Consider the following 19,612-nt stretch of genomic DNA (forward strand, 5'->3'; position numbering starts at 1 on the left):
TCTAGAAGTGTGGCCAGGCCTGTAGTTTGCTATAATGCAGAGCTGCATTTAGAAAAAGGTTTTCTTTCCTTTTCTCCTAACAGAAGAGAATATAACTTTAAAAACTTGCTTTTTATTTTTGTTCCTTCCGATGTCTGTTTTAAAAAGTGCTTTGTGACCCGGCCAGCTGCTGTATTTTGCTTGGACATTTCCAGGGACAGGCCTCTTTGTTTTACAACAGAGAAAGCGCACAGTTCCATTCAGGAAGGTTCTGTGTATGTGATGTGCTCAGCCAGAATATCCGGCCCCTTTCCAACTTGTCATTGTGGCCATAGGACGGGCACAACGCGACTCTTCTGGAAACTGCCTGTTGTGCTTTTTCTGCTGTTTACACACACGGATACAGTGATAACGGGCCTGATTTACTATAGATGGCCATACATCTAGCAATGATGGGCAGATTCGACCAAGAGACTAACCTACCTCTGATCAAAGCTGGTAAGAGAGAGATCTGTCTGCTGCCCATACACCACAAGCCGATTTTCCCAATCGATTGCAACATGAAATATCTTGTAAATCGGCCAAGTCTGCCACCTCACCCCTGCCCCACCCAGTGTGTAAATGTGCCCCTTGTGTGAGTTTTAAGGTTAGAGAAACCGAGAGCCCAATATAGTGTAGTATGTTTCTCACGATAACCTTTACTTAATTTATGCTCAACAACAACAACAAATAACATTTGTAAAGCGCTTTTCTCCCGTGGGACTCAAAGCGCATAAGCATGGCTCAGACCGTCCTCTGTACCACGATGGTCTGAGCCATGCTTATGCGCTTTGAGTCCCACGGGAGAAAAGCGCTTTACAAATGTTATTTGTTGTTGTTGTTGTTGTTGTTAAGCATAAATTAAGTAAAGGTTATCGTGAGAAAATTATACTCACAAACGTGGGTTACCACAAAGGCAACCACTGTATAGGCAGGTGAGGAGATTAGACCTGTCCCCACTCAGGGATAAGAAGTCGCTCTCTGTACATCTGAAAAGGGGTAGATCACCCCTCCACCAGGGGTGGACACGGTACAGCAAACGGGGAACAGAGGCGCCAGCAGGGTAAAAGTGGATAAAACCTTTAAAATTTGCTTGGAGGAAGCGGTGGACTTACTTCCATAAAGCAGACACGCAAGACTGTATAATAGTAATTACATTTATTATATAGTACCCCAAAAATGCAACGCGTTTCGTAGGCCACGCCCGCTTCATCAGGCAATAAACGTGGGGACAAACAGTTTCAGAGTTTCAGCAGTAGCAGCACTGAGGCGCTACTCCTGCTACTGCTGAAATTCTGTTTGTCCCACGTTTATTGCCTGATGGCGGGTGTGGCCTACGAAACACATTGCATTTTTGGTGTACTGTATAATGTAATTACTATTATACAGTCTTCCGTGTCTGCTTTATGGAGGTAAGTCCACCGCTTCCCCCAAGCAAATTTTAAAGGTTTTATCCACTGCTGGCGCCTCTGTTCCCCGTTTTGCTTGTGTGCGTTTTTATACATTATCTGCCCTATGTCGCCCACCGTGTGGTGCTTATCAGCCTTTCTGTTCTTTCTCTTCTATTTGCGCCTCACACGCTGATGGCGCCTCACACGCTGATGGCGTATGTGACGTCACACATGCACCACGGGCTGTACGCTGGCACCGTGGGGTGGTGGGAAACCACACACGGGGGCACATTTATACACTAGGTAGAACAGTGCTGGGGGGTTTCGCCACGTTCATGGCTCATACGGATATCGCTTGCCTTCAGTTAGTTGATTGGCCGCTAAGTCGAGAGATCTATGGCCACCTTGTGGCATCTCCAGCATGGCCAGCCTGACTTTGCACAATAAAAACATTCGGTCTGGTACACAACATGCTCTTTTTGCTTCAGATCCTACATCTGATAGAGCAAATGATCAGATCAGGCAAACAAAAAAATCCACCTTATTGTTTGCCAGCGACTTATCCCAAGCTCAAAATCGATCTTTCTTGATCGGAAGGCGATCGGTCAGGCTGGAAAATATTGATCACATTACCGTTTATTAGGTACACTTTAAACGTGGTTTAGCGGATCCTTAAAGGCAACATGAGATCACCCTAAAAATGTAGTTTTACTACAGCCCCTAGAAGTCATTTGGGTCTCTCGCCGCAGCTCCAGTCCTCTCTGGGGTCCTGCTGGGAGCCTGTAAGGATCACTGACCCCCGATGGGTCGTCGACTTCTACGCATGCGCGTCCATGTCATCAGTATTACCACGCAATACACTCCCGGTGACGTGGGTGCGCTCTAGTGCGTGGCTGGCGCATGCATGTGCAGAGGGCTCATAATGGGCTGCCGGCGGGACCCCAGAGAGGACTGCAGCTGTGCCGGGGCACCCAAATGACTGCTAGGGGCTGGGAGATGGTAAGTAAAACTCCATTTCTTTTTTGGCCTCGTGATTCCTAGTACTCGCCTGAAGATGCATCAGGTAATCGTCAGTAATGGCCGATTGTTCCCTAATGCATCCTTTGCGATCATGTGCATGACGAGCGAATGATCCTAGTAATTTGGGTGAGCGGTCATCTAGCGATCCATTATGACGGTTGTTTGATACGAATGATCACCGCAGGTGGGCATACGACGTCAGACCTCGTTTGATGAATTTTTGTTAAAATGTGTTAGGCCTGGAACCCACTACAGAACGCAATCGCTAGCGCTTTGTATGAGCGGTTTGTAAGCGATTTCGGTAGCGATTTTAAAAAGTGTAATCCATTTGCCAGCGGTTGTTTAGCAATTAGCGTTATTAATTCTGATCGGTCCTTTCAATTTTAATTTTGTTACAGTAATGTAAAAACGCTAGCAAAATCTCTCTGTGTAGGTTTTGACGAGTGATTAGGCCAGCGATTATATACTTTACATTGCAGAAACGCTAACGCTCAAAAATGCTTCATATTCAGCATTTGTGATTTTGGTAATGGCAATCACTCCAGTGGAATTTGGCCCATCCATTAACATTAGCTGAGCGTTTAGGGAAATCGCTAGCGGTTTGAATCACTCCCTAAACGCTCACAAAATCGCTCTTGTGGGTTTCAGCCCTTACGTGATATCTTGAAAATGTTTATCGCAGAAAAATCATTACTGTAGATGAACTGATAGACTGTAACCTTCAGTGCTGTGAGTTTTCCAATCTTTGACTGCTCCCCTCTCCTATCTATTTTGGGAATGGCAGAGGTGTTTTTTGTTTTTTTTTATAAACTCGTTTTCAAAGTTACAAACCCGAAGAGGGCATGAAATCGCTTTGGTTATTTTGTATACAAATATCCTCCATACAAGGAGGTAAAATACATTTCAGCAGCTTTTCAGTTAACAGAAATCTTGGCAAGATCTTTTCTGTATCGTTGGCAGCGCAGTGGGAAGTGACTCGACTCGTTCCAATGTTCTATTCTTAATTTTAGGAGCAGAGCAGGGGAAATTAAAGCACAACCCCGGTCTACATAACGGGGCAGCTTTCTGTATAGCCAGGCGGGCATATTTTTTTTTATAGAATCCTTCTCTCTGGTACCTGACATGATTGCCTAACCAGTATTTCACAGCTTCTGTGTTTAACTTTCTGACCTCAGCTGCTCCTTTCATAACTCTTGAATGAGCCGGTTATAGGAACGCCCCCTCTGACTTACTCATTTGTTTGTGATCTTTACCTGCCTAAAGCACTGCCATGTAAATTGGGGTGTGCCGTTTGTACTGGTGCGGTGTGATTTTTGCATAAGCACTTCCAGACTGCGGTAATTGAAACCTGTGCCCTGTTTATGGCTGCTTATTCCTGCGAGGGCGTAGATTTCAATTACCGCGCGGAACTGTCCCGCCACTGTGAGCCAATCTCATTGGCTCACAGCAATCACAGGGTCAAGAGCCAAAGAAATCTGCTCCTGATCGGCTCACAGAACTCTACCGTCATGGCGACGGGTGAGTGGCGGTTCCGTACGACGAGATGTAGGTGGGCCCTGTTTTTTTGATACCAGCAGTCTCTGGTCCTTAAGGGCCCAGAGAATGCTGGTACGCAAGTGGTTAAACACGCTGCCTGCTGCAGTTTTTGCACACACAAAAAAAACATTGCGGTTCTGTGTGATTTTCTTGCAATGTCCCTGCTTTGTTGCAATTTTCCTATCCAATTGTAAACACAGTTCCATATTTACAAAAAAACCCCGAAAAACGCAAATTGCAATCCTGTTGCAGCGCTATGCGCTTGTGATCTGTAGCGGAAACGAGCCCGAACAGCAGTTGATTTCCCTATCGATGCCACTGTTGGAAAAAAAAATGAAACCTCCTATCTTGCTGGATGTTGTGTATTGTTTAGGGTTCTATGTAAAGCCTAGCATTGCTCAGGACAGAGCTCTGCTTAGAGCAGCATCTGGCTGCCCGGGAGGCATTCCGCATTCTTGGAGAGCTTAGCTTGGATGCTTGGAGAGGAGACCCGCCCCTGATAACATAAATGACAGTGACATCACAGAATCCTGCTCAGCTGGGCCCTCAGGTGTCTCTATTACTGCCGCTGCTGCATACACTGCACAGACTCACAACACCGACATGCCTTCTGTTCAAGTGCTGGGATTGATTCTGATGATCGAAACCGACTAAAACTCACAAGGGGGGAAACTGACGTTTTGCTTGGTAGTCTTGGTTATTATTTACGGCTCATTCACACTAGGTCCGGAAACTTATCCGTGGCTCCGTTTTTGAGGCCGGATCAAAACTGGAGCTACGGATACCAGTGTTTTGGTGTCCAAATCTGCCTGTGTAGAGGGGGATACGGTTTTCTACTGCCTGCCATTACCCCTGCGTGTATCAGGATCCAGATCCGTTGCGTGAAAATGCAGCAGATCCGGACCTTCCGTTCAGAATTTGAAAACTGGTCCCCGCAAACGCAGACGGATAGGTTTTTTTTTTTTTTTTTTAATGGGTGAAGATAGCTGCTATTTTAAAACACCAGTATCCGTGGCTCCGGTTCTGATCCAGCCTGAAAAACCGAGCCACAGATACGGTTCCGGACCTAGTGTAAACGAGCCCTTATACTTTTAGGCTACTTACACACCAAGGCGTTGCGTTTTAGGGGACGTTATGGTCGCATAACGTGCCCCTAACACAACACATGGTGGTCTTAGATGTGGACGTCAGAGTGAGCCGCGTTGTGCAGCTCACTCTGGCGTCCGTGATGCCGTGATGCGTACTCTTGGACACATGCGGCATCACGTGGTCCCGCCCGGCCAATCGCCGCACAGAGCGGCGCTCCAGGAAGTAAACACTGCACGTCACACCGTGCAGTGAATATTAATTAGCCATCTGCCTGGCCGAGGAGGAGGAGGGAAGACCTCCCCCTCCTCCAACACTACTGAGCATGTGCGCACAGTCTAATGCGGCTTACTCGCGCATAATGCCGTAGCATGCAGCACATTCAACTGACGTCCTGCGTTACAATATAACGCAACGTGGGCACTGTGAACAGCCCACTGATTTTTCATTACTGTGCGGTGGGCTGCGTTACTGGCTGCTCTAACGTGCGCCTGTAACGTCTCACTGTGAAAGCAGCCTTAATGGATAGTTAATATTTTTCTGTTTCAAACATTTTATTAAATTTAGCATTTTTTTTTCAGAAAATGAGATTCCAGCACATTGAGCAGTGAGTAGTTGCACAAATTTAGTTTTGGGCCTGGTTCAAACCGGACGTATCAAAAACTAGTCCGTGAAACGGATCCGTTTTTAATAGGCATCAGTTTTTGATCCATGTCCCTCCGTACTGTTAGCGCTCGGTCGATGCCGGTGGAACATGCCGAATGGATCAGATTAATGTGATTAATTGATTAACATAGGATCTGTTCACCTCCGTTAGGATCCGGGTCGGTTTTAGCTCCACTAAACGGACTGTTTTTAGTTCCAATGGGAACTGGGGCTGTAGACATGTAGGCCTTTAAAGTAGACCTGAACTCTAGTGCAGGACAGAAGGCAAACCTAGAGAAGTGCACCCTGTATGTATTTAGAGAGTTTAGATTGTCTTATTTTCCCCTCATCTGTGATTAATCACCAGTGTAATTTGATCTCTCAGCACTGTCAGCTGGCTGGCTTGGCAGAGCAGCTAATTTGTAAACACAGCATGTTAACCCTATGTCTGCTTCCATGAAAGCAGGAAGTAGACACACTGCAGACTTATTGCAAGGTTTGTATCAGCTGTAACAAATGTTTTTATTTAAAGGATATTATGCTGTTCCTTATTTTTTGGAGCAGAGAGGAAGTTCTGAGTTCAGGCCCGCTTGAAAACATCTGGAAACGCTCACTGCTGCCAGCCGTACACTATGATTTTGTGTTCCATCCTTATGAGAAGTAACTCAGCAGAGTTATTTGCACATGGCGCTTGTCCAGCCTGTCTGATGCGCTGCATGGCGTGTAATGGAATTGTTATTTAGCTATAAGCTGTTCTTGCCTGTCAGGTGCAGCGACTAGCCACGGTTATCATTCAGCGAGCGCAGCCTCGTTCTCCCCCTCATGTAAATATGCGCTAATCACCAGGAATGAGGTCGTTATGACAGACGCAGCCTGAGTAACGCGAGCTCAGCGACGTCCTCCTTGTGTGAACATGACCCTCGCTATTGTCACTCCTGTTGCTTCGCCGCCTGATTGCAATCAGACGGAGCGTAGATTTAATTATTACATTTTTTTCCCCCCGCCTGCGTTTGTTTGCATATTCAGGCTGTATCCATATTCATCGCCTGTCGTTTGATATGCAAGAATGGGGCTGGTTTTCGGATTCCGCAGGAAGTTTGGAACAAAAATCAAGTTGATTATTTTGTTCTTTAATTTTTCGCAGAATGCTAATGCCGCAGGAAGTGAGAGGATTTGTCATCGCCGGTGGGAATTAACAGGACAATTATGCACATTTTTTTTCCTAAACAAGCAGCTAAGCTCTGTTTGCATATAAAATGGCCACGTTACACAAGTTTATTCCAATCTCAGAATAATAACACCGTTATGTAACATTATGATCCTCTTACTGTATCTTTCAAGCATCGGATTGACCTTGATGAATTCTAAAGGTTAATTACATTGATTTAAAGAACCACGATCGCGAAAAAAGTAGGCAGTTAAAATCATCGAATCTGACCAGAGAAAGATCGGTTGGCTGCCATAAACGCAGGCCGATTACTGAGTGATTTCAGCATAAAATCTTGCCGGAATTGACATTGTGACGCTGCCTCCCTGTCCCCCTAATATTTTATGCCCCCCCGCCCCCCCCCCCCCCCGGTGCCTGAGCAGTTAAAGAAAACCTGTAACGAGAAAAAGTTCCCCTGGGGGTACTCTCCTCGCCTCTGGATCCTATCGAGGCTTCCCCTGTCGTCCTGTATCACACGGCGGTCTCGCTGTGCCCCTCCGAACAGTGGGGATCTAAATATTTACCTTTCCGGCTCCAGTGCAGGCGCAGTATCGGATCTCTGCTCGGAGATAGGCGGAAATAGCCGATCACTGTCGGTCCGCTCTACTGTGCAGGCACAAGTCTCCTGCGCCTGCGTAGTAGAGCAGACCCGACAGAGATAATTTCCGCCTATCTCCGTGCTGAGAGACGCAACAGCGCCCCCGCTGGAGCCAGGAGAGGTAAATATACCAAGCCTGTCAGGTTTGTCGGGCCAGGATTCCGGGACACTTCGGGGGAGCCAGCGCTGGATTGCCTACAGCTACAGGGGAGAGGGAAGCCTCATTGGGTCCCTGAGTCTTCCCCCTCCCGAGGTAGGTACCTTCCAGGGAAACTTTATTTTTTTTTTTTGTTTTTTTTTTTTTTTTTGCTACAGAGTCTCTTTAAAGTTTACTTGCCCTTGTCCACGCTGCTGCTGTCTTTGTACTTCTACATTTGTATCCCCCACGTGGTTGCGTGTGTTATAGCAGTGTTTCTCAACATTGTATTGGTATGTACCCCTTTTGAAACCCTGTACTTGCAAAGTACCCCCCCTAGCATAGTAAACCTTATCCCAAGTACCCCTTGACAAATATATATTTAATCGTAGTACATAATTGGTTCTAAGCAGTTTCCAAGCATTTACTATTGTTTTCTATTAGCTAAAACACTAATTTTGTTTAAGATTTATAATTTTAAAAAACTCTAAATAGTTATTCTTGGTTAAGTATATGAAGCCCGAGTACCCCCCGGAACCATCAGAAGTACCCCCTGGGGTACGCGTACCACACATTGAGAACCTAGGTTTTATAGTACATGGGTTGCATGTGTGAGGTCACTCGCGCCCCCACATACTATGTGCCGGTAGTCACGTGGGGCCAGAATGCGGAAGTACAGCAGCAGGTAAAGTATTCATGCACAGGGGGGGGGGGGGGGGGACACACACACAAGACATTAAAGAAAACCTGTAACAAACAAAACCTCCCCTGGGGGGTACTCGCCTCGGGTGGGGGAAGCCTCCGGATCCTATTGAGGCTTCCCCTGTCCTCCTCGGTCCAACGGCGGCGGCGATAAAGCTCCCCGAACAGCGGGATGTAAATATTTACCTTCCCGGCTCCAGCGCTGTCGGCCCGCTCTACTGTGCAGGCGCAAGTCTCCTGCGCAGTGGAGCGGCCCGACAGTGATCGGCTATTTCCGCCTATCTCCTAGCAGAGAGCAGATACTGCGCCTGCGCTGGAGCCGGGAAGGTAAATATATTAAGCCTTGTCAGGCTTGTCGGGGGAGGATTCGGACGAGCCAGCACTGGACTGCCTGCAGCTACAGGGGAAGCCTCATTGGGACCCTGAGGCTTCCCCCTCCCGAGGTGAGTACCCCCAGGGGACTTTTTTTGTTACAGGTTCTCTTTAATGGGGGACAGCAGCCTGGGGTTTCCGTCATGGTTGTCATTCGTTTATATCGGGCGCCGTTGCCACCGTGCACCTGATCGATCATGTCGGCCCGAGATTTTCCAACCTGTTTGACCTTTTACACGCGACGAATTCCAGCCTGAAATTGTCCACTTTCTCAATCGGGCATGCTGTTGGAGGCACTGATTTTTCATCCGATTTGACAATTGTCGAATCAGATGGTCGATCGCCCGTCAAGTAATCTATTGACACCTTAAAGAGGAACTCCAGTGAAAATAATGTAATAAAAAAAGTGCTTCATTTTTACAATAATTATGTATAAATGACTAGTCAGTTTTTGCCCATTGCAAAATATAATAAATCCCTGATTTACATTCTGACATTTATCACATGGTGACATTTTTACTGCTGGCAGGCGATGTAGCTGCTGCATGCTTTTTTGACAGCTGGAAACAAACCGCTTTAAACAGCTATTTCCCACAATACAGCAAGGTTCACAGACAGGAAACTGCCAGGAGTACGCACTTTTCTTGTGGGAGGGGTTTCACCACAATATCAGCCATACAGCGCCCCCTGATGGTCTGTTTGTGAAAAGGAATAGATTTTTCATGTAAAAGGGGGTATCAGCTACTGATTGGGATAACGTTCAATTCTTGGTCGTAGTTTCTCTTTAAGTCTTAAGGTTTAAAGAGAACCTGAACTGAAAATAAAAAGTACAAATAACCATACCCAGGTCATACTTGCCTCCTGTGTAGTCTACTCCTCAATCTCTTTCTCCTCTCCTGCATCCTTTTTTGCCACTGTGATCAATGGAATTCTCCGTCCACCATTTCGAAAATGAACATTACCCCATAACAGCTTCCTGTTCAGCACACTGTTAAACTGTAATATCACCCCACTTGAGCCATAGGGAAACATGGACATTACCTTGCACATTCAGTTGTAACTGACAGCAACTGATATATAACTGAGCGCAACTGATATATTTCAGTTCTGACAAAATCTTGTCAGAACTGGAAGGGCTCACTGTAAGAAGAAAATGGTGAGCTTCTGAGAGGAACTGACGGTGAGGTTAGTATGTAATATTCATTTGCAGCTACATCATGTGTTTATTTTCAATAATTTTACTCGCTTCCGGTTCCCTTTAAGAAGTACAAGTTTGTTGTAATCTTCCTCTTTATTCTCTTAATTGTCCTATTTCACTTGGTGCCGTCTGTCTATCCGGTTTATTTTTTTCATATCATTTTCTGGAGTCTCTATAAATCGAGCGTCTCTGCGTTGCGTTGTGCAGCTGGAAGCGTCGCTGCCACCAGTTATTCTCCCAGCTGGGAGTGTGCGGGGATAAAATATGTTTTACAAAGTAATCTCCTTAACACCTGCTTACAAACTCAATGACTAGATGGCATAAAAATGCATTGCTTCCCTCCATATGGTAATGTGGAAGTTAATGTTTTACAGGAAGAGTGAATTGCGAGGAACGTGTATAAAGCACCATCGCTGGTTTATATAGATATTCTGTGTTTGGCTGCTGTACTCTGTGAGTCGCTGTTCCAGAACAAGTATTCAGATCAGATGTTCTATAACAGACTCGGGTGCTTGGTGCAATGTTTCGGGTGCAGGGAACCCAGGATATGCAGCGGGGATGCCATGGTTTGGTTATTATATAGCTGAGCTACAGCTATTGGCGTCTGTTTTTAACTACTGTATAGCCATGCGCCGGCTATCTGCTCAGTATGCGGCAGGGGTTCCTGGGCGTATAGCTGAGCTCCAGATGTGGGTTCTGGTCCTTGACTGTTACTTAGCTGAGCTGTGTCCTCTACCGCCTCTTGCGGCGTGTTCAAGCTCATGGTTGTTGGCAACAGATTGTTGCTTACATGTTTCTCAACATTTTATTGATATTTGCCCCTTTTTAAAACCCTGTACTCACCAAGTACCCCCTAGCATAGTAAACCTTAGCACAAGTACCCCTTGACAAATACATATTTAATCATAGTACATGATTGGTTCTAAACCATTTCCAAGCATTTACTATTGCTTTTAATGAGCTAAAACACTAATTTAGTGTTTAACCACTTGAGCCCCAGAGGTTTTTACCCCCCTTGTAACCAGGCCATTTTTTACAATTTAGCACTTCGCAACTTTAACGGTTTATTGCTCGATCATACAACTTAGCACCAGGGCTGTGGAGTCAGAGTCGAGGAGTCGGAGCAATTTTTGGGTACCTGGAGTCTGAGTCTGGAAAAATGCACTCTGACTCCTAATACATTTACACTGTGATTAAATAGAAACTATGATAAAATGTTTTATTTCTCAGAAAATGGTCATCATAAATTTATATATACAGTAATAGCTGTGCTTAGTCCACAAAAATGAAATAAACCAACCAAAAAATAGTTACTTGTGCTGCTTCAATAAAGCAGTCCCCATATTTTTAAAGTCCGATACATATAACTGATTGTGTATATATGATGTGTATATAATATAATACACTAACATCTATGCTGTAAGAATAAAGCCTGATGTGTAGCTGTGTCACAAATAGAGATGGTCAACGAGATGGAAATAATTCTGCGTTGATGCTGATTTATGCAAATGTACGCACTCTCTTTGCTCATGAAATCAAATAATTTGATATGTTGTTAAAATTTGGTTTGGTGACTACAAATTAAAGGGTACCTGAGATGGATGAAAATAAAAGTTGTTTTTTTTTTTTTTTTTTTTTTATACATACCTGGGGCTTTCTCCAGCCCCCTTCAGGCTAATCCAGTCGCTGTCCTCCTCCGCCACCTGGATCTTCTGCTATGAGTCCTGGTAATTCAGCCAGTCAGCGCAGTCCGGCCGCGTGTCGCTCCCACAGTCAGGAGCGTTCTGCACCTGCGCAATAGTGCAGTGTATAAAAAACTTTTTTTTTTTTTTTTTTTTTTTTTTAATTACCTCCACCCCAAAATTGGCTCTAGATCACATACCATGCACTACACAATACATATATAGATATAGGGGTGTGCCAGGGATTAGATTGTGAGCTCCTCCATAGGAGCGTTAAGTGACGAGGCTTTACTTTGTGCAGCGCTGCGCGTGATCACAGTGCTATACACATGATTATTATGGGGGGGGGGGGGGGGGGGGAGGGATGCGGCGGTTTAGGTAGGGCAAAGATGTTAAACACTTTTTTTTTTTCATTAAAAACATGATTTTTAGGAGACTTCAGTGTCACTTTAAGAATAGGCTGATTGGATCTTTTGGCAGTCCAAAGGCCTCTCAGAAGTCTTCTCCAGCTGCACAATTCCAAGTCGTCGATACTTTGGTGCCCAGCCTTCGTTATGGTCCAACTCTCACAACCATACATTACAGGATTACTAATCGTTCAAAGGGGAGGGTATGGTATTATGAAATGGGTAGCATTTTTGGCTGAACTTAGGGTTTAAAGAGAACCGGAGGTGGATCTTCGGGGGCAGGTGGGACACAAAGGCAAGATCTCGGTCTCCTGACGTGCCTGTGTGTCCCCACACTGCCACTCTACCCCCCCACTGCCGCGCTATAGCGCCCCCCCCCCCCCCCCCCCCCCCCGAGATTAGTGACAATTTGTCGCAATTTCTGAGGTGAGCCTAGAGGAGAGGAATTCCCTGTTTAAAACGCCCACCAGGGGCGTTCCTACAGGGTTTCCAGAGCTGCCATTGGGCAGAGCTCTCTCCCTGGCCACGCCCCCTCCCGCTCCCCTGCACGCTGTGAGCGACACAGTCTCTCAGTGCAGCATCGTGACCTATAGGTCACTAAAGTGAAAGTGGGCCATTGCGGCCCACAGGAGCGGCGGTTTTTGCGGCTGCCTGATCCGCTCAGCCCCGCGGATCAGGTAGCTATCACTAATCGCAATCACTGGTGTTTTTAATTAACGGTTTGTAAGCGATTTTCATGAGCGATTGCTGGCGATTTTTGGTAGCGTTTTTAAAAAGTATTAGCTTTTTGCCAGCGAGAAGTGGTTTTAATTCTGATTGGTCTTTTCAATCATTTTACTTTTTTACAGTGTGCAGTAATGTAAAAAACGCTAGCAAAATCATTCTGTGTAGGTTTTGACGAGCAATTACGCCAGCGTTTATATATTTTACATTGCTGTAACGCTAAACGCTAAAAATGCTGCATGTCCTGCGTTTGCGATTTTGGTAAGCGCAATCGCTCCAGTGGAATTTGGCCCATCCATTAACATTAGCTGAACGTTTAGGGAAAACGCTAGCGGTTTAAATCGCTCCCTAAACGCTCACAAAATTGCTCTAGTGGGTTTGAGCCCTTAAGCAGGCTGAAATCTCTCTCCGCATTTTACTATCGCCACGTGTGAATTTATAGTTAAATATTTATCTTCCCTTTTTGCATGTGCTTTGGTTAGTGAGCTGTGAAGATAAACACGGGATTATGTCCGCAGAGCGTCTCACCTTCTGAAGTCGCTCTCTATGAATGGATACAAATTTATATTTGCATGTGGTTTGTTAGCTGTATACACACAAGCGAGCCATTATTGACCTACGAGTGGTTGTTGTGATTGTCACGCTGTTTACTGTGACCTCCAGGCAAAAATATTACTTCGCTGATCAGCTAGGAATGTCCTCTACAATATGAAATCATTCTTACAGCACTGTGGTATCATAAATCTAAGTGCAAACCACAGTGCTCGTGGTGGTTGTCAACATTTTCTCAGTTAGCACGGCAACTGTTTTGTGACTTAAAGAGGAACTCCAGTGAAAATCTAATAAAGTGCTTTGTTTTTTACAATAATGAAGTCCGTGTTATGCCGATTGTAAAATCTTTCCTCTCCCTGATTTACATTCTGACATTTATCACATGGTGACATTTTTACTGCTGGCAGGTAATGTCACTGGAAGTAACTGCTGCTTGCTTTTTTGGCAGTTGGAAACAGCTGTAAACAGCTATTTCCCACAATGCAACAGGGTTCACAGACAGGAAAGTGCCAGAAGTAACTCGGTACTCAGAGCTTCTTGTGGGAGGGGCTTCACCACAATATCAGCCATACAGCGCCCCCTGATGGTCTGTTTGTGAAAAGGAATAGATTTCTCATGTAAAAGGAGGTATCAGCTACTGATTGGGATGAAGGTCAATTCTTGGTCACGGTTTCTCTTTACAGTGAACTTGAACTTAGCAAAATTAAAATAAGCACATGATGTACCTGCCTAAATGAACACTACAAACTTGCCTTGCCGTCCGTTACTCTCAAAAGCTCACTATTTTCTTCTAAAAACTATTTCTTCCAGTTCCATTTTTTATTGGCTCCTACAAGATACAGTAAACAGTGGGCGGTGCATGCGTCATATGTCAGTGGGCGGTGCATGCGTCATATGTCAGTGCGAAACCTATGGTCGGCTGCTCTAGGCAGGCTTATGAAGTGAGTTGATACTTGATAACATTTGTAAGACAAGAGTATTAGCCAGTTCTGGATATACAGTGCTGAACAAATAAGCAGCCTGTGGAAAATGAGGAATAATTTAAATAAAACAGAGAATGCAGCGTTACCACTTCCACTTTGCAATCACCGATAAAAGTATCGTCACAGCCCTCCCACGGGATTGTATGCACTCCGGGGTATCTCTTCTCTTGTTAGCGACGACGCTCCTGGTAGCACCTGGAGCGCAGTACAGGCTACATTCATATGCTCGCTGCAAAACGGAGAGTGGAGAGGAAAGCGCCAAGTCCCGCCCACAAAGGTATTGGAGCCACTCACATTACAGATGCTAGTGGTTTATCATGATTGGCTGCATTTTGAAGAGAGGCTTCATGATTGGCTCAAATGTAAGCAGAAAGTTTTGCAGGGCACGTGCTGCAGGTTACGCCCACTGAGGTATTAGAGCCACTCACAGGAATCCAATGATTTCCTCTATTCAGTGACGGCTGCAATTATGAAGAGTCCTGGATACTGTACTAGTGATTTGTTCACCCTGGCTATGCATTAAAGGATACCCGAAGTGACATGATATGTGGGTATGCACAGTGCCTAGCACACAAATAGCTAGGCTGTGTTCCTTTTTTTTTTTCTTTCTCTGCCTGAAAGAGTTAAATATTAGGTATGTAAGTGGCTGACTCAGTCCTGACTCAGACAGGAAGTGACTACAGTGTGACCCTCACAGATAAGAAATTCCAACTATAAAGCACTTTCCTAGCAGAAAATAGCTTCTGAGAGCAAAAAAGAGATAAAATGGGGAATTTCTTATCAGTGAGGGTCACATTGTAGTCACTTCCTGTCTGAGTCAGGACTGAGTCAGCCACTTACATACCTGATATTTAACTCTTTCAGACAGAGAAATAAAAAAGGAACACAGCATAGTTATTTGTGTGCGAGGCACTGTACATACCCATGTCTATCTCATCATGTCACTTCGGGTATCCTTTAACCTTGTAGTCCACTAAATGTGCTAGTGCTTGTACTGTACCTCCAATGGGAGGACAGAGCTGCTCCCGTGCAGCAGAGAATGTACCAGGGCATGCTGGGATATTTCTAGGACAAGTGCTTGTACTGTACTTCTAATGGGAGGACAGAGCTGGTCCTGTGCAGCAGAGAATGCACCAGGGCATGCTGGGCCATCTCTAGGACAACTGCTTGTACTGTACCTCCAATGGGAGGACAGAGCTACTCCTGTGCAGCTGAGAATGTACCAGGGCATGCTGGGATATTTCTAGGACAAGTGCTTGTACTGTGCCTCCAATGGGAGGTCAGAGCTGCTCCTGTACTGCAGAGGATGTACCAGGGCATGCTGGGCCATTTCTAGGACAAGTGCTTGTACTGTACCTCCAATGGGAGGACAGAGCTGCTCCTGTGCTGCAGAGGATGTACCAGGGCATGCTGGGACATTTCTAGGACAAGTGCTTGTACTGTACCTCCAATGGGAGGACAGAGCTGCTCCTGTGCAGCAGGGAATGTACCAGGGCATGCTGGGATATTTCTAGGACAAATGCTTGTACTGTACCTCCAATGGGAGGACAGAGCTGCTCCTGTGCTGCAGAGAATGCACCAGGACATGCTGGGATATTTCTAGGACAAGTGCTTGTACTGTACCTCCAATGGGAGTACAGAGCTGGTCCTGTGCAGCAGAGAATGCACCAAGGCATGCTGGGCCATTTCTAGGACAAGTGCTTGTACTGTACCTCCAATGGGAGGACAGAGCTGCTCCTGTGCTGCAGAGGATGTACCAGGGCATGCTGGGCCATTTCTAGGACAAGTGCTTGTACTGTACCTCCAATGGGAGGACAGAGCTGCTCCTGTGCAACAGAGAATGTACCAGGGCATGCTGGGCCACTTCTAGGACAAGTGCTTGTACTGTGCCTCCAATGGGAGGACAGAGCTGCTCCTGTGCTGCAGAGGATGTACCAGGGCATGCTGGGCCATTTCTAGGACAAGTGCTTGTACTGTACCTCCAATGGGAGGACAGAGCTGCTCCTGTGCAACAGAGAATGTACCAGGGCATGCTGGGCCATTTCTAGGACAAGTGCTTGTACTGTACCTCCAATGGGAGGACAGAGCTGCTCCTGTGCAGCAGGGAATGTACCAGGGCATGCTGGGATATTTCTAGGACAAATGCTTGTACTGTACCTCCAATGGGAGGACAGAGCTACTCCTGTGCAGCAGAGAATGCACCAGGGCATGCTGGGATATTTCTAGGACAAGTGCTTGTACTGTACCTCCAATGGGAGGACAGAGCTGCTCCTGTGCAACAGAGAATGTACCAGGGCATGCTGGGATATTTCTAGGACAAATGCTTGTACTGTACCTCCAATGGGAGGACAGAGCTACTCCTGTGCAGCAGAGAATGCACCAGGGCATGCTGGGATATTTCTAGGACAAGTGCTTGTACTGTACCTCCAATGGGAGGACAGAGCTACTCCTGTGCAGCAGAGAATGCACCAGGGCATGCTGGGATATTTCTAGGACAAGTGCTTGTACTGTACCTCCAATGGGAGGACAGAGCTGCTCCTGTGCTGCAGAGTAGTGTTGTCCGGATCATGAACGATTCGGATCTTTGATCCGAATCTATTTTGTGAGTCGAATCATAAAAATGAGTGATTCGGATCGCAAAAGGGGCGGGGCCAGGAGCGACACGCCCCCTCTCAGCGGGCAGCGGGGTCCTGGAAGCAGAGCTGAGATGGATCGCTCTGTTGGAGGGGAGGCAGCCTTGCAGGGACAGGTAGATGAGAGAGAGAGAGGGGACATGGGTGCCACTGCCAGATATGTGTAGAGCACACATACTGGCTATAATGTGCTGCTCGTTATAGGCTGTCTGTTCCGTAGTTGTGCACAGTGAACACATTGGAAGCTTTTGGCTCAGCTCAGCACAGCTCATTAACTTTGCAGGCACTGTGATTGCAGGGCATCCTGCACTGCTCTAAACAGCTGCACTTCACTTCTGGGAATGCTTTGGGGAATGCTTTGTTTTACTGTGCGACGTTTGCTTTCAAAGTACACAGATGAGCATATAGGTGAAATACATGTAAAGCATATGATTGCAGCATGTGGGTATTGTGTGCAAGCAAACATTTCTGCTCGTCCCTCCTCCCTTCTCTGTCCACTCCCTGCCCTCTGTCCATCTTCCCCCCCTTCTCTGTGTGTCCACCCCCTCCCCTTCTCCTGTCCACAGCAGGGAAAGACCTGTCCTGCTGTTCATTTCACCCCCATATGCTTGGTAGTAAAATGATCCGAGATTCGGATCAAAGATCCGGATCTCTTCAATGATCCGATTCGAATCATCCGGATCATTGAAAAGATCCGAACTTCCCATCTCTACTGCAGAGGATGTACCAGGGCATGCTGGGCCATTTCTAGGACAATTTCTGATATAGTAAACCACTTTTCCTGGTCCCTTGAAGTTTACTATAACGAGATTATACTGTACTCTTTTTGCCTTAAAGTGGACCCGAGAAACTTTTACTCATTGCATAATTGTGTTCCTTTCATATAGTTTATAGGGCATTCCTCAAGCTAAATAATTGTTTTTGTTTAGTTTTGATACTCTAATTCCCTATAAACTGAACAAACCTCACCCACCGCTTTTTAGAGTGCCTTGGCACTGTAGCAAGGGCTTATGGGAGCTCAGTCTGGGCAGGAGGAGGGGGAGGTTACTAGCCAGAGATTTCAGAGGCAGAGGGGAGGAGAGAGGAGGAGAGGCTGATAGCATCTCCAACCCTCAGCCTGTGACAAACAGAACATGGCTGCCCTCATTGTATCACAGGAATAAATAATCATAAACTATTGAAGCTGATGGCAGCTAGATTTGCTGTGTAATCTATCTAAACTCTAGATAAGATATACAGACAAGTTATTTATTACAGTTACTTTTTCATCTCGGATACGCTTTAAATCCCCTTCTGTAACCTTCCATACATGGTAAGTCAGAGAAAACACGTTTTTACCTGCGCAGCAGCCTGGTGAGCATTCGCCTCCTCAACTAATCACACTTCAAGAAAACTTCCAAAGATGAAGCATTTCCGTTGAATAAAATGAGATAAACAATTAATCACCGTATTGAGGCATTAACCTCCAGCGATTAATCACACAAAAGCAGCATAAAATAACTCCGTGTTTTGTCGAGTGATTACTCCCCAGAGATTAATCAGAGACTTAAACATCACACATGTAAATGAGACATTAAGTGACCCAAATGTGTCTCTAAACTTGAAATGAAGCCTCATTGCCGAGAGAGCTGCCAGGTGGGGCTGTGAGAGGCTGCCGTGATTTGCTTAGTGTGATACTGTACTTTACAACGCTTCCTGATGATCAAAGGGAGACTGACGTGAGAGGGATACGGAGGCTGCCATTTAACAATACCAGTTGCCTGGCAGACCTGCTGATCCTCTGCCTCTAATATTTGACCCATAGACCCTGAAGAAGCATGCTGATCAGGTGTTCTGACTGAAGTCTGAGGGCCCATTTCCACTATCGCAAATTCGCATGCGTTTTCCGCATGCAAATTCGCATAGCAATACAAGTGAATGGGACGGTTTCCACTTGTCAGGATTCCTTTGCGTTTTTCTGTGCAGAAAAAATTCGCATGGCGGAGCCATCAGAATTCGCATATCGCATACCGCTATGCGAATCGCATACAATGTATTTAATAGGAAATTCGCATGAGGTTTGGGAATGCGAATTTTCATGCGAATTTGCATAGAAACAATGGAAAAGCACACCAGCACTGCCATGGTTAAATTCGCATACATCGTCATCCATGCGAATTCGCATGAAAATTCGCATGGACTCGCATGCGAAATTTGCATACGCATGCAAATTTTTACCGCGGCGATTCGCACCGCACAAGTGGAAATGCAGCCTGACTGGATTAGCTACAAGGTTGTTTCAGGTGTTATTCAGGCACTACTGCAGCCAAATCAGCAGGGCTGCCAGGGAACCAGAATAGGTTAAAAGGAAATGGATATGGCAACCTCTATCTTCTCGCTTCATATTCCCTTTAATTTATCATTTTTTTTTTCTTTTACTTGTGTTTACAGTTGTCCTTTAAAAGTAACCCGAGGTGATAGGGATATGTAGGCTGACATGTTTGTTTCCTTTTAAACAATGCAGTTTGCCTGGCTGTCCTGCTGATCCTCTTCCTCTAATACTTTAAGCCATAGCCCCTGAACAAGCATGCAGATCAGATCTCTAGGACAGCAGAACAGCCAGGAAACTGGTATTGTTTAAGGGGAAATAAATATGGAAATATGGCAGCTTCCATAGGTGTCACCTCAGGTTCCTTTTTAAATAAAACACCCCACATTTCTATTACTGTGAAACTCCTGCACAA

The 19,612-nt window shown here is 45.8% G+C and overlaps 1 protein-coding gene across 1 annotated transcript in view; it reads left to right on the forward strand.

Moving 5' to 3' along the window:
- Positions 1 to 421: 421 nt before the first annotated feature.
- DOCK1 (dedicator of cytokinesis 1) overlaps positions 422 to 19,612 on the forward strand; it is a 589,023-nt gene continuing 569,832 nt past the window's right edge. Inside the window, exon 1 of the mRNA XM_068258876.1 lies at positions 422 to 477. Coding sequence (XP_068114977.1) covers positions 429 to 477 — 49 coding nt within the window. The 5' untranslated portion in view covers positions 422 to 428. The remainder of the gene's footprint in view (positions 478 to 19,612) is intronic.

The sequence above is a fragment of the Hyperolius riggenbachi genome, chromosome 10, assembly GCF_040937935.1.
Source record: "Hyperolius riggenbachi isolate aHypRig1 chromosome 10, aHypRig1.pri, whole genome shotgun sequence".
NCBI classification, from domain to species: domain Eukaryota; kingdom Metazoa; phylum Chordata; class Amphibia; order Anura; family Hyperoliidae; genus Hyperolius; species Hyperolius riggenbachi.